Here is a 19,649-nt window from a genome sequence, read left to right on the forward strand (position 1 = left end):
GTGCACTGTTCTGTCTGTCTGTCTGTTTTTCCCTGCCTTTTACTGAATAAATAAGTGCATCTTGTTTGATCCCTGCCAAAGCACTGCTGCTACAGAAACTAATAACAAAATTTCAGCCTTTGGCAAGAAAAGTAAAACTTCACATTTCCCATACAAAGGATAAATTTTTGTCCAGTTAATAGAAGTGGACATTCCTGCCTGTTGAAATCAGGCAGGTGCCTTTGCTGTACTCTTTTTATTTTGTTTATATGTTTACCGTTTTCCATATCTATGCTGAACAAACTAGTTAGAGTGGTACCTTGGTTTGCATATGTCTTGGTTTGCATACGTTTTGGATTACAAACATGTCAAACCCGGAAGTGCGTGCCCCGGTTTGCAACCTTTTTTTGGATTACAACCCTTTTTTGGGGGGGCGGTTACGAACAATTTTTTTTTGGAGGCCCCATTGGTGAAAGCATGCCTTGGGTTACAACCTGTTTTGGTTTACAAACAGCCTCTGGAACGGATTATGGTTGTAAACCAAGGTACCACTGTATTCAGGTATTCTCCCTCACACAACTGACAATCTTGTGAGTGGCAGAATGTTGCAAAAAAGGGGAATATGGTTCTGCTTGTGAATTTGTAGATTTTAGCACTGGAGAAAATTTGTTGAACTTGGGTCTTTCTATTATGTTCCTGCATATAATATCTGATATCTGACAAACCACTGAAAACTGGCTTATTAAAGCAGAAAAGCCTAACACTTGCCTAATTCAGGTTTATGGAATGTGAGTAAACAATGGAGTATGCAGCTCACTGACTTTGCTTGACTTTTCCGCATATGGTTAATGGCTATTCAGGTTCGTTTGGGCTCTCAGTGCAGATGTAGGTAATCAGAAGTAGTATAAATTAGTCATTTATCTTCATGTACATGTAACGTTGTTAGCAATTAATTCAATGCACAGTATTCTGGACTTTTTGAGCACTGTTTATTATTCTAAAGTCACCATAATTGCATTGGAGAGGGTAATAAATACTTGTTTGAATGGAAAAGATTCAGGATGCGTCATAGCTACTACTAATGTCCATCCTTTCTTCTCTTCCTTCAGGACCTCTTTGCTCTTGATGTGGAGCCATATCGGTATAGTGGGGTTAACATGACTGGATTCAGGATTTTGAATACAGAAAACAGCCAAGTGGCATCCATCATTGAAAAGTGGTCCATGGAACGATTACAAGCACCTCCAAAGCCTGATTCAGGTTTGCTGGATGGATTTATGACGGTAGGAGCACAATCTACAGTTTAGTTCATGTGGACCTACAAACGTTTTAGAATTTCAAACTTCCCTTTAGCTGTATAGTTGGTTTTATTACACATTTCCTTCTCAATGCTTTATTTTGCTGTCTTCAACAAGATGTCTCATCTCTCAGTCTGTGATATCTGAGAAGTGAAGCTGAGCAAATCACATGAAGTGTTTGGCCTGAATCATGCAACTCGTTGTGGAAGCACCAGATACTAAGATTAGAATTTCATTCTAGTACATATATATTTTAAAAGAGGGTTGGGGAATCTGTTTTTAGGAGGCTTCATGTAATCTGCCAGGAAAATTTGGCTTTTAAGTTTCTGTTGTAATTTATCTGGGTCTGTGTGAACTTCAACTGATGTGAAATGGGGGTTTACTTTCATACTGTTAAACTTTCATGATGGCCAGATGACTGCAAATAAACAAAACTACTAAGATTGGAAGGTTGAGGTTTAGTACTGGCATGTGGGCACAGAAGTATGGGCTGCCTTTATTTTTCCTAGAAGGCTTCATAGGAATGACACTGAGTGGTGGAATTAAAAAATGGTGCCTCTGATCCAGCAATTTTCAAGATTTAAGCTGGGCTCTTCCTTAAGGGGTACATAAATATTGTGGTGGTGACAATGAGGGAATAGAAGAGTTTTCATCCATCCTTCATTTAAATCACAGTAATATCTAATAGATGGCCATTAAACTCTTACAGTTAAATTCCACACAATAAGCACAACAGCACTGAATGTGCTATCTGGAGGAAATATCACATTTCTCCAGGTGTAATATAGGTGTGAATGATTGATGGGGGTTGCACTGGTAACATTGACATAGGTGCAGCCTCACACATGCTCACACTGCCAAAACATTGGCATAGTCTTCTATTTTAGATTTGACTTCTTACAGTCTTAGTATATACTTTGCTGCATTGGGTTTTTGAAAGAGGGTAAGATTTTGTAATTTAGCATTTAAGTCTCTACATTTGCAAAAAAGAAAGAAAGAAAAGAAAAGCAGGGGTGGGGGAGTGAAACTTTTGCTTACTAGATAAAGGGTTATTGTCAACACTGGGAGCATTTCCATTTGTTTAATGCAGTGGGCTTATATTGCTTATACATTTCATGTTCTCTTTTTCTCCTGATGTTGTAAGGCAATAGGAATCTCGGCGCAGTTCCCTGTGTCTGAAAGAAAGACCCATTATTGGTGGTGCTAACACAGTCATTTGTCACTATATAAGATTCTAGAGCTTATGCATTTTTCCCTTGGCTTTATCTCTGAGCTATAGTAGGAAATAAAGAAAAAAGGAATTGGATTCGTTTATGAAGTCTCATGGCTCAGTTAACCCCTTTAATTGGTTCCTAGGAGCTATCATCTGAGTCCATCTATTCAGCTGCACAGTAATGAATGTTTTGCGCTTTCCGGGCAAGTAGGGTGGCAGTGGTGTAAGGGAGAATTTCCAAAGTTGCTTTGTTAGATGTTCCTCTTGGCTATCGAAAGCTTATCTTCAAATCTATTGCTGACAGTGTGGCAGCAGCCAGTGGGCTTTGCTGTGCCACAAGTTATGGATTATCCTCCTGTTACTAGCTGTAGGTCTCTCTTGCAGGGAAAGGAGTCCAGGGAGCCACAATTAGATGAGCTCCTCCTGCACTCCTGGCTCTTCATTATAGAACAAGATGGGAGCTAACATGAGATGCATTGTAGTGGAACAGTGCTGTTTCTTTCATGTGAACTGTCCATTCATCTCATGGGGGCAGAGGGAGTCCAGTTGCACTTTGTCGTTGTCAGATGATGTGCTTTGTTTACAATTCACTCACCCTTTTTATGAGGAAACATATGATGCTCTCTGATGTTTGCATTCCAGAAAGGTTTGGTTCTGCCTCATTATATTAGAAAGTACATAGGAAGCAACTCTATACCAGGTTAGACTGTTGATCCATTTAGCTCAGTACTGTCTGTGTTGATTGGCAGTGACTCTCTTCAGGGTTTCATAATGGGAGTCTTTCCCAGCCCCACCTGGAGATGCTGGGGGCTTGAACCTCGGGTCTTCTGCATGCAGAGATCAGATGCTCTCCCATTGAGCCATGACCCTTAAGTGTCAAAACTTAAGTGGTTCCAAGTTACTTTTTGTTTAGACTAGGCAGGGGCGAGCAGAGAAGAGTCAAATGCCACCAGCCTTTTACACACAGTGGCTTTTTATATAACATTGAATTTGTTCTAGATGAAATGTACTCTTTAAACATTTCCTACAAGGTGCTTGCCCTGTTCTTAAAGCAATGCAAAGGGTTTAGCAAGATCTTATCGGATTAGGATCATTTTTTTGGTGGGGCGGGGATTTTTCTTCTTACAGCTATAACAAAGAAGCACTATTGCTGTGACAGAAAAGAGCTAAAATGCTGCCGCTAGGGACCTAAGTCTTGATGGAAATTCAAGAAAATGGTTTGCAACTAGGATTTTCAAGCTAATTTGCCATGGACAAATTGCTTAAACACTTTCGTCATGTCTCTGATTCCCCCAACCACTGCAGTCGTATACAAACACTTATTCAATCTACCTCACAGCATGTCTGAGAGATTAATTAGCCAATGCTGGTATGATACTTAGAAAATCTAAACCGCTGCATCATTATTAATAAGGAAGTCAGAGAAATTGTCATGCTTCCAAGTGCTGTCTAACTACAGAGCTGTAACCAGAAATAACTTTTTTGAATTAAAATGTGAATTCTATATATTCAGTAGAACTGTTTTCTGGAGAATTAAAAGCAATTGGAACAATATAAAGGAAAATGAAAAGTGAACAATAACCATGTTTATGCAGTTTGAACAACGTGTATGAAACTAGATATTCTTTAATTTGGCCACCTCTAAAGAAGGTGGAATTAATTCACCTCTGCAAAAAATGTTAAGTCTAGTTGGCTTGACTTCAGTGTTTCTAAGCACCCATTTCTATACATGTGAGGCCATTCAGGATCTCATAATGTATTTTATAAGTGAAATTGCTAATTTCAGTATCAAAGGGCATCCTTTTTCTGTCCATCAGTGAGTCGAATCTATTGCAAGAACAGTGCCCTGTGGGGTACTATCTATACATAATATATCCAGCAGTTTAGGATGCACTCTGTAAATATAAATTATTATTAGACCATGTTTCCAATTTAATTGGGACATGCTAAATCAAGAAAGTTGTTTTAATTTCATGTCTCCTGGGAAACTGATTTAGCTTAATGATACCGATGGCTGCTTATTTGGAACAATATTAGCATAAAAATCTGCCTAATGGGTGTGCATTTAGCTAGTGCCAATTAGTTAAATGTCACTTAGCCAGGTGTTAATAGGTATAAAATTCTGACGTCTGGACACATGGAAAGATACCAAATCAAAATTAAGGTTAGATATTTTTATGAACAGTCTGGCCGCTTCTGTCATTAAATGATTTTTTAAAAATGGGACGGAATCAATTTTCATTAAACCTTTAATCTCCATGGACAGTGTTTGTTCTTCCAAAAGGTTAGCCAGTAAACTCTAGCACCTGTCCCAAAGTGGAGGCCATAATGCTGATGCAGGACATCATGGCCATGTGAAAGGTCCTCTCATGGTGTAGTGGGTGAGAGGGTTCTCCCTCTCCTGACCTGGACAGGTGATGGGTGCTTATAACCTTGATTAGCCTAATTGTGTGGGGGCGGGAGGTGAGGAGTTGCTTCTCAGAGCCCAGAGCCAGTGTGGTGTAGTGGTTAAGAGCGGTAGTCTCGTAAGCTGGGGAACCGGGTTCGTGTCTCCGCTCCTCCACATGCAGCTGCTGGGTGACCTTGGGCTAGTCACACTTCTTTGAAGTCTCTCAGCCCCGCTCACCTCACAGAGTGTTTATTGTGGAGGAGGAAGGGAAAGGAGAATGTTAGCCGCTTTGAGACTCCTTCGGGTAGTGATAAAGCGGGATATCAAATCCAAACTCTTCTCTTCTTCTTCTTGTGTTAATAGTTTCAGGGTCTTATAGGAGCACAGGCATAGTTTACTTGCGTATAATGCACAGTTGTCCGCAGCATTCAGCTTTATGCGCAGGGACATTTTCAGGGGACATTTTCTATCCATGGAAATTTGTTTTTGTATGTATATCACCCTTGTAGGAACTTTTCTGCAACATAGTTGCAATGCTGCTCACAATCAGTGTATCAAGTTTATCGATGAAAGAAAGCTTATGCATAACTGCATCCCATTCACTAAGGATGATGCAGTAAACAGTGTTGCACACAAAGTACAATATAAAAAACAATACAAATGAATTCATTGGGTCATAGCCCTAAATAAATTTGATGTTTTACATTTTCCTTCCCTTTTGAGAAAAGATAGGTAGACCATGCAGCTAGTAAATCATTGGGGTTTCTCTTTAAAAGGGACATAATTATGGCTGTGGTAGAGAACTTAACATTTCCCTACATATAAAGCAGTTATGAATCTACATGGGTAATGCCATTTTTTTTTTTAAAAAAAAGAATGTTGCATGCTTACATTGATTCTTGGCAGCACATCCAGGTTTTACGCCTTTCCTACTAATTTGTTTGTTGTCATTTACAACCAGAAGTGATATATTTATCCCTCTTCTCCTAAGCAATCATATATTGTCTGTCAAATCCCACCAGTTTTACCTGTGTGTATTTAGTGGTGCCCTGCATTTCTGTTGTGATCAGCTCTCAGGTGCCAAGATATTTCATTATATTTCCTTTCCGGGGGGGGGGGGGGGAATTGAGCTGGTAAACATGATTAGATACGGACAGAATGAAAAAAAATGGTAAAATAGATAAAGAAAATGAGAGGAGAACTTGAGGCTTAATGCTCAGCCAACCAGCCTCTATCATGATTAATTCCTCTCTGCAGCTTAGAAAAATATAAGCCCATTTTTCTTGGGGGATACTTCTATATTGACCTTCTACTTTAGCATTTTCCAGCCAGCAAAAAGCCTCCCTACACTACCATAGTCTGCTAATAAAGAGAACATTAAAGTATGACATTAATATTTAGAAATCGTACTGTTCATATCAACATAAGATGAAAGAAGATAACTGTATCAGATGATAGGCAAAAGCAATTAGCAAGGAAAACTATGATAATAAGGCACCAGAGCTTGGTAGGTCATCTTAATTATGCATACTTAACTGTGACTTGCGGCAGAGTATACCATGAAGATTAATATGAGAGCAAATGGAACTATTAAGCCATATGATATTCTTGCTACTATCTTTAGTTTTTTGCCTAAATTTACATATTTCTGCACATGTACATTCAAAGCTCTGTGATTTATTCATATTTATTTTGTGGCAGAGGGATGCAAGTTCTTTTTACTGGACTTGAAAAACAACCATTTTAATTACATATCAATACCCTTGAAAATAATGTAGTCTAAAAATACTTTTTTTAAAAAAAACACCTGTTACAGAATTGATGGTAAAGATATAGGTTAATAACTTCTTAAGAAGTCAGGCCTAGCTGATCTAATTTCTGCTTGTAACTGTCCACATATCACCTCATAGGGCAGAATCTAACGCAGCACTTGAAGCACTGTGCTTACCAGGAGAAAGAGAGGGGGACGTGGCGAGGAGATTGGCATGGTGCAAGTTCCTTTGCCACTGCACCCTGCTGTCTGCCCCCCCCCCCAAGCACCACAGCGATGGGAGTCTAGATGTGTGGTACCACTCCTCCTTGCTGGCCACCTGTGATACGTAGCTGATCATTTGTGGAAGCTGTCATAAGGAGGTTGAAGGAATGGCGTGGACTGAAGCTGGGCACTAATATAAATATCCTTATACATAATACCGCCAAATCGTTATCAGCATGTGGACACATGAAACACATGATTACTGAGGCACTTGGTTCAGCTGACACCGTATGCAGGCCCTTGAACTCTGTGACTCCTTTAGCTTCATTCTGCTGTTGGCTGTGAAGTCCTCATTTCCTCCACTTCTCATTGAAATGCTTCATTTACTTATTAGTGCTTCCTTCCTTTTCTATCTGTCTTTTCCATTTCCTCAGTCTCACTATCTAAGTAAATAGCTAGGTGACACTTGTATTCTCCTCCACTACAAATACCCATTTCATCATCTTTCCATTTTTCATACATTGTCCTTATTGCCAAGGGTACAAGGTATAGGGCAGGTGTGCTAGTAATAAAAATAATCAGTATCCCACAATAACTAAAAATGCAGTTTTATTTTAATGGGTATTTGATAGGTTTAAGCCTCAGAATGAGGGTCTTCTTCATCTTCTTAACACATTGGTAAACACATAAAATCTGTGTAAAGCTTTCAAGCTCTAATCACACAGAGTTGGCTTTGTATCACAGTTTTCATACTTGAGTTTTTCCCAGCAGTGCTTTAGAAATCAATGAATGAAAATCTGTTAGTGTAGTGACGGTGTTGGCAAACAGTGGACACTGTGCACTGCAGAAGCTGACAGGCAGCATTGAATACTAAAGATTGTTCAGGCAAGGAAGTGTTATCTTGTGACTTTTCCCTCCTCCTGTCTCCCTGCACTTCTAGGGAACTGTGATGTCCAGATGGCCAACACGGGAGGCAGAAGAAAGAGTCTCTCTGACTCTGCCTTTCAAAGTTCGTTTCTTCCTTAGACTTCCAGCTCCTTTTAATTATGTATTTTATGGCAGTCTGCACAAGCCACTTACATTTTAGTCTGTGGACTATGAAATCTTTGGGCCAAGTTTGAGGATAAAATCTTGGGGCTCAGCTTGAGCTGATGTGACAGAACCTGCTGTGGATTTCAGATCTGAGCTCTGAAACATGGAGATTAGCAGGAGGAGTGCCTTTAAGCAGGTGGAGAACTGCCTTTACTCACACCAGCCACTCTGTAATAACAGCTTGTGTTGTGTGTGTGTGTGTGTGTGGATGAGGATGAGCGGAAATTTCAGATTAGAGGAACTGGCTGTCAAGTTGCCTTGGTTTCCAACAGATAGCTAAGTTTAGAAATTAGCCACTTGTAGAACTGGGACTTAAAAAAGCACTTTGTTAAAAAAACAAACCAAAAACCAAATTATTTTAATATATGATGTGACCAGTGTACAAAACAATTAATTAGATATTCCCTGCATTGACAGGTTACACTGTCTGTCTGTTTGCATTATGAAATGTGTCTGGAAACATTTTAACCATTACTGACTATTGTAGCTAGTGTGTTCAACCAATTATTATACTAGGGACAGTATCTTTGCAAACTTCACTCATCAATACCCTGTACCCCTTCACCCTCCCTTTCCATCTGGTCAGGTAAACCCTCCACATTTCTTTACCCCGCTGTCTTTACACCTGGCTGACTCACTTTCCTCCCTTTCATACCTTGACAACACACCTTCCACCTTCTATTACATCTGGGCAACCCCCCCTCTCTTTATACCTCATCCCTCCAAAAAACTCTCACCTTATATCTGTGGCTCTCCTGAGCTACTCACTGGCTCACTTGCCTGCATCTTCAGCCTCTGGTTCATTTCCCCTCATCTTCTTTGGGCCACTCTCCTACCCACATCTTTAGTTCTACTCCCCCACCCTCTCTAGTTTTGCCCTCCATCACCTGGACCTGCACCTCTATCTACTGGATCCCTCTTCCTCTCCATGCCTGGTTCACTCATCAGCCAGCCCTACAGCTCACCACACTGTAGTTCATAGCACCACCTGTTTGTAGGCAAGCAAACTTCAGGATGATGACATCCTTATAATTTTATATATTAGGGAGATAAAATGTTCCAAAATCATATTTACTTTTTAAAAACAAAAAACTAACACAAATTGGTAGCATTATGTTCTTTTTAGAATTGCTGGTGTTCTCCTTATTATGCTAATTTTAGCAATTCCAAACAATAAATTGTCATTGGCCATCTGGGTAGACCGTTTGTTTCAATGACCTGGTTCTATCACAGTTACATTTTGCATGTACTTAAAGCAGCATTTTTAATATCTGTCTGTACATAGTCAATCAATCTAATGTACTGATTTTTGTGACAAGGTTATTTTAGGTTAAAATAAGAATAGTTAGTTGGCAATGGCAACTGCAGATATTTCTCCAAGGCCCACTTGAGCAAGTGTTTTATTGCTGTTCATAATCTTTTTTATTTTTATTTTGTGCTGTTTGTTACTGCAAAAAAGGTTGCAGGTCACATCTTCTAGTTATGTTCTATGCTTCTGTTTTTACCAAAGCATTGTGCACAGATATTTTGAAATAATAGCAAACTGAATGTGGCTGCATCTGTCAGTCCACTGTAATTTCTGTGTTTATTTTAAGCTTTGAAACCTTAAGTATGTTTACTTGTAAGATTTCCTAGGATTTAGTGTATTTGGAATCTGAGCTCTTCAGTCTTCAGCCATTGTAATCTGGATCAAGCCCATCACCTCTAGTGGGACTGACCTGGACTTGGCAGAGTAATGACTCTGAAGTAAATAAATAAGACCACATTGAATTAAGTTGCAGGCTCTGTTGGACATTAGTTCTCTTGTGTGGCATCCTATTTTCTTCAGTAGAACTAAAACTGAACAAGTAGAATATGGATCAAGATTTCGACATGAAATCTTAAGTGTTAACCTTTCACAGTTTCTTTGTACAAACCCTTTAGCATCTTGAAACATGGATCAACTCAGCCCACTTTCATATTCTTGAACACTATCTGTACCTAGTATTTTCCACGGCTATGCAACTGATTTGCCAGATTCTTGAACTGATTTAGGCCAATTTGCACCAGTTTCTAGCAAATCAAGATTGTGTCAAGACAGCTATGAGTTGCTATAGACTGGATTGGGTGGACTTGAATGGTCTCCAAACTGTCACAGTTATTAATTACAGCACCATAAAAGTAGAATGTCAGGGGAGGGGAGGAGAAGAGCTGGAGTTTGTTCCTTGACTCTAATGCAGGGCTAGAATCTTATCCAACCCTCTTCAGTCACAGTGCTGGTTGGGAGAGATAGAAGTCTTAAAAGTGCACTACTTTCCACATATGTGGTGAAGTATTAAACTATAGAAAATGTGTAAACAAACAAAAGTTCACAGCCTTCACTCTTTTGTAAGTTCCGTCTCTTCAAAAGAGTTTGGTGGCATTTGTTCAGCTTCTGTTTCAGCTTCATAGGGCCATACCCAGCATTATACTTGTTTGTTTTCCACCCTTTCCCAATTAATCCCATTCCCATCACATGCATACAAACGTATCGTCTGTGCCTTAGTTACTTAGGTAGTGTTCCAATGTTGACCTCTTTTATGTGAGGCTCACATTTTATTTACAGCTATGCTCTTTTTCTATCTCAGCCTTTAGTAGTACTTTGTTTTTTGTGGCCGCGGTGTAAGTTTTGTGAGGATATTGTACACAGTCCAATACATTGTACACAGTCAGTGCCCAAGCAGCATGCAATGAGTGTATGGGTTCCCAGAGAGAAAGTCTGAGCCAATTAGCTTCTCCTCTGGTCTTACTCCTGCTGCAGCACTATGTGCTAAACCATAGATCAGCTCCTTGTCTAAACCTGAGCTTGTGGTTTTTTTTCCATTCTAGACACACCAGAAACTGTAACCAGGATTTTTTTATCTTCTCTTTGGGAGTGCAGATGTTCAAAGGTTTGTGCTAAGCCATGGTTTGGTTTAACATTCCATGCAAACTGAGCTAGTGTTTGTAGGATTTTCGTATATGATCCAGCTAAATTTAAGTAAGTCCCACTGATTTCAGTGGGAGAAAGCTAAGTTCATGCTTAACTTTTTCATTTAAATCAATGGGTATTGAACATACTTAACTTTCGTGAGATGGTGACTTGACTCAGTGAGTTCAAAGTCATGTGCTGTTGCAGGCAATAAAAAGGTTATATTACTTTGTTCTTCTGTCAATATAGTCACTGGTACTGATAATGTTATTTTTGGAAAGTATCTGAATGTCTATTTTGTGAATCAAAGTGCCCTACGAAGTAGCTGATTTCCCCCTCCCCCGTTGGTTGTAGCTTGAGTGTCAGGAGCCTGTATTGATTTACATGTGAGATCAAGAGAAAGAGTCAGTCAATAAAGCAGTAGGAAGTAAAGCAGTATCAGGAGAGAATTTTAGTTGTCAGAATTCCAAACATCAGGTTTATTAGACTTTTGCTTGTACTTAATAGCTCCTCTGGGGATACTGCTCAGTAACAACTGCTCAGCCAGTTTTGGCATTAGAATTAGCAAAGGCATCTAGGAAAAGGTTGTTTCGGGTGAGGAAGCACCACATGAGGAAGTAGGGATAGTTTTCTCCTGCTGCTGTGTAACCTCCTGCCAACATATATAAAATTGAGCTTTAGAATATTTTTCTTTTCTCTCATGGAACTGCAGAAATATAGTGCCTTCTGTGCACCACTTTAATATGGAAAAGTAGCTCATGTATCCTCTTGGCACCTATTACAAAAGGGTTTGTGAATACACAACATTGTGAACCACCTTTGTAGTATTAGCTCACAAAAGGCTAATAATAGAAGGTATCATCTGCTTTCATAACTTTGTCGCATTCTTCTTTGTTGTTTGTTTGTTCATCCTATTTTAAAGCAATGTTTTCTTTCTGATGGTGTGAAAATTAGCTTACCATAACACCATGATAGCAGGGAGGGTTGATAGGAGAGGTGAGAAAAAACACCAGAGAGAGACAGGGCACAGAAAAAGAGCTCCATCGTGATTGACAGCTCTAGGCTGAATCAGAGGGAATGGCTTTTCCAGTATTTATTTACTTCTTTAATTTCTTTAATTTAATTTCTTTAATTTATTTACTTCTTTAATTTGTATGCCACCCTTCATCTGTAGATCTCAGGGCAGTTCACAACATAAAAATACAAAATAAAAATGACAAAATACATAATAAAAATTAGATAAAAAACAAACCAATAATTCCCCCTTCCACAACACATTCAAAACGGTTTTGGAGGTTAAACAGCCAGAGGCCTGGTTGATGAGGAACGTTTTTGCCTGGCACCTAAAGATGCGTAATGACGGCACCAGGCAAGCCTCTCAAGGGAGAGCATTCCACAAGCAGGGAGCCACCACAGAAAAGGCCTGTCCTTGTGTTGTCAAGCTCCGGACCTCTCATGGAGGAGGTCACTAGCTGGGCCATCAGCCAAAGCTGATAAAGGGCAGTAATTGCCACTCAGGCCACCTGAGCTTCAAGTTAAGGATCTGTAAGTACCCCCAAGCTGTGTACCCACTCCTTCAGAGGGAACCACCACAAAGTGGTGCCACCCACCCCTAACTTGGACAGCTGCTCCAAAAGGATACCATAGTTGATGGTATCAAAAGCAGCTGAGAGGTTGAAGAGAATTAACATGGACACACTTCACCTGTTTTTCTCCCAACAGAGGTAATCAACAGAGGGCAACCAAAGCAGTTTCTATTCCAAAACCATGCCTATGGACCATCCTCACAGATGGTCCCCTGCCTCTGCAGAGGGGGAAAGGTGCTGAAAGCCTAAATCTCAGCAGGAAATGATTTGACCATGACAAAGGGCAGATGTCAATATCCCTCACTTTCAGATCCCTCTCTTCCTGCCCAGTTGAAAAAAACAAGGGCCAGAGTGTGGCCAGTACTCTCCAATTTCTGTGCTTTGTGGCGAATGGGCAGCTTTGCAAGAGCAAAGCTTATGTCTCTACACTTACGGAAGATTACATAATGGGAAAACCTAAACAACACATTTTTGCAAGGATGTTTCCACGAACAGAGAAAAATGGTGATCTCAACTTCTTGATTTGAGAGTTGCCAATCTGGCCACCAGCTGCTGAGGTGCTTGTTTACAGGTATTTTCTGGTGTGATCGGTGTCACAGTAACCAGGCTATTCAGTGTGAGAAGGCAGTGGTGATATACAGTGGTACCTCTGGTTACTAACTTAATTCATTCCGGAGGTCCGTTCTTAACCTGAAATCGTTCTTAACCTGAGGTACCACTTTAGCTAATGGGGCCTCCCGCTGCCGCCGTGCCGCCGCCACAGGATTTCTGTTCTCATCCTGAGGTAAAGTTCTTAACCTGAGATACTACTTCCGGGTTAGCGGAGTCTGTAACCCGAAGTGTTTGTAACCCGAGGTACCACTGTATTGCAGCAAAATAAGTTTGTCTGTTGCTGATGTACAAAGTGGACCTGATGGTGCCCTTAACAGAGTGCCATACGTGGCCCCTTGCAATTTTGTAACTGGGACTTTATTATCAGATCAGCATATGCTCACAGAATCCCTGCTGCAGCAATATACAGTTAGGATGGCGAGCGGATGCAATCACTTGCGGGATATTGCTTGCCTCTTTGGTCACTTTATCTGCCTTTAAAACTGCATGACAATGCAGTTTGATTAGCAGTTCAGTAGAAAAGGGTTTCTGGCATTTCTTTTGAGGCCATAACTCCATAGAATTTGCCTAAAACACACAGCATCCCTGAGTCTTATTAACAGCTGCGTTGATGAAACCAGTAAGGAGACTCTCCGCAGGCCTATTTGTTGAGATGCTATGCTTTCTCCATTTCCTTCTCCCCATTAACTTCATGGCAGAAGGAATCCGTGGGCTGGCTCAAAAAGAAAGAAAAGAATATTATTCAGACCAGTCAAACAATATGCATGACCTCAAGGCCTCTCTAGCCATTAAGTTCATATTATTTACCTGTTTTGTTTGATAGCTTATACTACTGGGATAATGCCCTTTGGGAAGACATAGAAGGAAACAGAGGGGAGAAATCCGTCTGCATAGCTATGAGCCATCAAGTAGGCCAAGATTAAATAATGAGACCTTCAACAGGCTGTAATGGAATAACATTAAGCATTTTGAGTTCAGTGGGCAGTTAGATGCGCTAATGGAAGTGCCGTGCTGGGCAAGCATACATTTTAGCTGGAATTTCTTATGAGGGGGGTGATTGCACATTATGATATGAATAGCAGTGCTAAGTGCAATGAAATTCCCTGCCAGAAAATGAGAAGATTAAGGTCCCCTCGACCAGATAACGGCTCACCGGAGGAATGTAATAGTGGCAAAAGAGAAACCGAAAACAGATGATTTCCCATTTAATACTCCATTGACTTCCCTCCTAGAGGCATCACCTCCACCATGATGGCTGCGCTCTTTATTTTAGTTTCACAATCAAACTCAAGCTGTTTATGTAGCATGCGAAGACACAGCTAGCTTTCCGCCTAAGGTCTCTCTGTTCTGTTTGTCTGTTTATCTCATTCTCTCTCCCTCCCTCCCTCCCTCTCTTTCTCTCTCTCTCTCTCTCTCTCTCTCTCTCTCTCTCTCACACACACACACACCTAAAAGGGAGTTTTATGGGTTTTCCCCTACCTTTTATTAGTGCATTATTTTAACGTGTGTGCATGCTTTGCCATTAATAAATGCCACTCATTTATCCAGTTAAGATTTAGATACCTTTTGTTGGCCATTTGTGCCATGCAAAAATTTAATATTATTTCAGTACTTCCTTTAATATATATACATTTTTATATATACAAAACCTCTACAAAATCTCGCTAAATTTCTCGCTAAGCAACTTCAGCCCTATGCAGAATCTATCGCTTCACACGTTACAAACTCCTTCCAGTTCATAGAAACAATAAAGAAGCAAAACCTACATCCCGATGACCTACTTGTGAGCTTCGATGTTGTATCTCTCTTCACACAAGTGCCCATTAATGAAGCCTTGACAGCCATTCAAAACAAATACAATCCCCCCGAATACATCCTGGACCTGACCAACCACTGCCTAACCAACACGTACTTCATCCACAATGGACAAAGATACAAACAGATAGAAGGAGCACCTATGGGATCACCCCTCTCACCGGTCATCGCAAATCTGTACATGGAACACTTTGAAACCAATGCTTTAGACAAGTCAGAACACAAACCCAAACTTTGGCTCAGATATGTTGACGACACCTTTGTAATTTGGCCACACGGGAAGGAAAAACTAGATAGCTTCCTCACACATCTCAACAGCCTACACCCCAAAATACAATTCACTATGGAAATAGAAGCCAACAACCAACTTCCCTTCCTTGACGTCCTAATCTACAAAAAACCTGATGGCTCCCTAGGACACACTATCTACCGGGAAAAAACACACACCAACCGCTACTTACATGCACAATCACACCACCACCCTGCACAAATAAACTCCGTAGCCAAGACTCTCATCTCCAGAACCAAACGCCTGGCTGACGAAGACCACTTGACAACTGAGTTACAGAATCTCTCAAATGTGTTAATCGCCAACGGATACCAGCAAAACAGGGTTACGAAGCTAATCCAAAAAGAAACACCCCCCAAAAACCAAGACACAGAAGAAAACAATGGCATGGCCCTCCTTCCTTATATCAAGGGCACCACAGATAAAATTAGCAAAATCCTCCATAAACACAATATCAAAACAGCCTTTTGCACCAACCAAAAAATAGCCAATATCCTCAGAAACCCAAAAGATAAAATCCAGTTAGAAAACCAAGGGGTCTATGAAATACCCTGCAAAGTCTGCCCAGCCACGTACATTGGACAAACAAACAGACGAATAAATGCACGTATCGCAGAACACAAGAATGCCGTCAAAAAAGAAGAAAAAACTTCCTCTCTTTACCAACACATGAAAGAAACAGGACACGAAATTAATTTTGCAGATTCCAAATTGCTCTTTAACATGGAACATCACCACAAGAGAATAATCATGGAAGCCATCGAGATAGAGAAACACCCTCACAACATGAACAAGCGTGACGACACGTCCCGCCTGCCAGACATCTGGAAATTAGCCCTCCCCACAAAAACTGACACCAGAACCAGAGGCACACAGAACGCCATCTCCAATCAACCACACCAGACCCAAACCCAGACCCTCTCCACAGATAAATTACAGATACCATCCAGTAGCCAAACCATAGTGGCACCTCCGGATGCTGCACCCCCCTGCAATCCCTACACAGATCTGGCTGGCACAGGGCACAAAACCACAGCTCGCCCCTATACACGAAGCCAAGCCAGAGCACAACTAAGTGCAGTACAGCCATCTTCTCAGAAAAACTCTTCTCAGAAAAACTCAGAAAAACTCTTCACAAGCTCAAGAGGTCAAGACACGAAAGCTTTAGCAACTAATCCACACCTAATGACCCTCCTAAGTGGTACTCAGAATATCACTCAAGAAATCACTCAAGATATCCCTCAAGTAATTAATGAACAAAAGAAGAAAAGGCACAATAACCTGGGAACTTCCTCTCTGCCCAGAACGTTGGAGGCTATACACCACACCCCCTCAACAGTATTTATAGGAACTCAAACACTGAGATCCTGCTCTGTTCTAGTAACAAGAAGCCGAAAGCACCAGCCTGAAGATGACGAGTGAGACCTCGTCGAAACGTCGCCTAGACACCCCAACTCTTACACGGGAAGATACCCGAAAACACCAAAACCTGCATTTTTATATATAGTTACCATTTTTATTTTTAAAAAACCTTTAACTCAAATAAACAAATCAGCATTGAGATGGGTGTTGTATTGGGGAGTGGGGGAGGGGGAATAGCAGACCACCCTTGCATCTCATGTCACTAAACTGTACTGGGCTAGTTGTCAACAGCCATTTCTGATAATGTGTTTTTAATTATTATGCTGTATTGCATTGGAATAATTGTTTATTGAATTGTTTGTCTCTTGGTTTCCTGATATGTTGTTACTGTTTGTAGTTGTTACTGTTTTCTAATGCTTTGTTACTGTTTCGAGCTAGTTTGAGTTTAACTGTTTTCTTGGAAAAGTGGCATATGGATATTAAATCAGATTAGCATTATCTGGGGAGGGGGGATTGCTAAGCAGAACCTGGAAATCGCATTTCAGCGGGAGAAATCCATGCAGAAGTATTGCTCTCCTGCAGGCTCCAAGTCTTTCTCTTGACATTGAAAACAGGTTGTAGGGATAAGATGTCTCTCACATTATTAAACCCTGCCAATGGAATTAGAGATTGCTTCAGTCATGCTTTTGGATTAAAATTCAGACTAATTAATGTGGTTTCTGTTTCCATTTAGATTTCTTTCCCATTAAATCTGGAAGACAAGGGCTAGCAAGGAAGCAGAGCAGGTCAGGAAGCTTGTAGTCTTTTTTTGGCAGCCAAGAGTGACAGACACTGCTGTCATTATCTTGTCAGAAATGGTTTCTGTCACAGCAAATATACCAGCTAAAAACATATTTGCAGGGATGACCTAGCACAGGCTCCCAAAAGCATTAAAAAGCACCCTTTTTAATGCCTCTCTGGTGCTTAATTCCATCTGATTTGCACATAATGTTGCTTTAGAATTTGTTGCTAATGTTCTAGTCCTTGCATCATTTACTCTAGAGTAGTTGCTTGATTACCTTTGTGTTTTTTTTAAAAGCCACAGTTTGGGTTGCTGTTCCCTATGGAGGGTTGCAGAGTTTGGAGAATGGTTAAAGAAAGTGTGTGTGTGTGTGTGTGTGTGTGTGTGTGTGTGTACACCATATCTATCATCTATCTATCTATCTATCTATCTATCTATCATCATCTATCTATCTATCTATCTATCTAATCTATCTATCTATCTATCTATCTATCTATCTATCATCCATCTATCTATCTATCTATCTATCTATCTATCTATCTATCTATCTATCAACTGGGTGTGTGTATATGTGTGTGTGTGTGTGTGTGTGTGTGTGTGTGTGTGTGTGTGTGTGTGTGGTGTAATTCTTTTATATCCTGATGATTACAATTTCAAACCACAAAACAAAATTTCAATTTTAGAAATATATAATTCTATTTTTCCTGCCTCAAAGTATTTTAATGGTTATAAACACTGAACAATTTTTGCTCCAAATTGTATTAACTTCAGGAGGTGGGAAGGATGCTCAGGCCTAAAGAACATGTATCCCTTTATAACTGTGAGTGTCTTTTGATCCACACATTTACATTTCATATCCTTTTTGTTTGTTCATAGCATATCTTATTTTACATCTGTTTTATGACTCTTCACCTTAGAAAGAAGTGAGCAAAGACATGTTTTGATTTAGATAAATAATACCCTGAAAAGTGAAGAGGAAACAAAAACTGTTGTTACCCTTTGTTATAACACTAGATCTCACTAATCCCACCCACTGTTGTCTGAAATAATGATGTATGTTATACTTGTTTATATATTCATTAAAAATAATCTATTCTGGAACACAGACTGGCTAACAGCACAAAAGACCACATGGTAATCACCTTAAATCTCTTCCAGTAATAGCTGTTACCTTGTGGTAAGCTGTTTATCTACATTTGCTTGTGTGCCTTTTTTTACCCCACTGCTGCAAATCTTCTTGTGTATGTGGGGAAAAGATAAATTTGGCCCAATCTGTAATAATGTACTACTGCACCCGAAATTTTTCTGCAATCAACTGGCATGTAGAATAAGCTTACAATTTCTTCTGTAGTGTTCAAACTGGTAAGCAAGAGATCTTGAGGAAGGTTGTTCCTTCCTTGAAGGAGCAGAGTTGCCTTACATGTGATCGCTTATGTGCAGCACAATCCAATTCAATATTCAGAAGTAAGTCTCTGTCTTCAGTGAAGCTTACTTATCAGGGTTGGCCCAATACATTTTAGCACCTTAGGCAGACCAAAAAATGTCCCCCACCCCATTTAGTGAGATGGAGGCAATGGTGTGGAAGAAATTTTGCTTTATCTGGAAAAAGTACAAAACCAAACTTCTAAAAACAACTCCAATACAAAGCACTCTGTAGCCCCCACCACTGATAAAGTTCACAAAAATCATGTGACCTGACCTGACTAGAACACTGAAAATTAACAGGACAGAGGAGGGCTGCACCTAGAGCAGAACCCCAAGGGCAGCCCTCAGCCCTGGCGCCATATTGGGGGAGGCAGCAGCAGCCACCTCAGGGGACTGGTGAAGCGGCCCCCACAGCCACTGCCTCCGCCTATACTGGTGTCAAGGATGCAGGTCTCAGACACGGCAGGCACAGCAGCAGAATCTGCCACTCCAGATCTCACCAGAATTCTGCCACCTGAGGCAACTGTTTCAGACTGCTTAATGGTAAAGTTACTTGCCTGAAAGTGTACATGAGACTGCAGGCTGAAAGTAAGGTGAATCGGCCCTCAGGCTGGCCTCTAACTATTTCCACACTGCAAATCTGATTGTCTGCATCAGTTTCCCGAGTAGGTTCTTACAGTCATTTTCCTATCTGGGAAAATATTAACATGGGGGGTGCTCTGATTGCTTGATATATTTATTCATATAACAGGGCCCACTTGTTCTCAGAGACATGATAATTGGTTTTGTTGCTGATCCACAAGAACAAGCGCTCTTGCTATGTTAAATTCAGCTCCATTTGAGCTATGGGCAACAACAAATCTCTTGGTTTTAAAGTGGCGGCTGGAATATTTATATACAAGTT

General features: G+C 40.5%; 1 protein-coding gene across 3 annotated transcripts in view; it reads left to right on the plus strand.

The window, feature by feature from the left end:
- The window catches only part of GRIK2 (glutamate ionotropic receptor kainate type subunit 2), a 440,535-nt gene that overhangs the window by 190,524 nt on the left and 230,362 nt on the right, over nucleotides 1-19,649 (plus strand). For all 3 annotated transcript variants that reach the window (XM_081186549.1, XM_081186551.1, XM_081186550.1), the window contains exon 7: nucleotides 1,089-1,262. In XM_081186549.1, the coding sequence (XP_081042675.1) occupies nucleotides 1,089-1,262 (174 nt within the window). The remainder of the gene's footprint in view (nucleotides 1-1,088; nucleotides 1,263-19,649) is intronic.

The sequence above is a fragment of the Podarcis bocagei genome (assembly GCF_964188305.1).
Source record: "Podarcis bocagei genome assembly, chromosome: 3".
Lineage (NCBI taxonomy): Eukaryota > Metazoa > Chordata > Lepidosauria > Squamata > Lacertidae > Podarcis > Podarcis bocagei.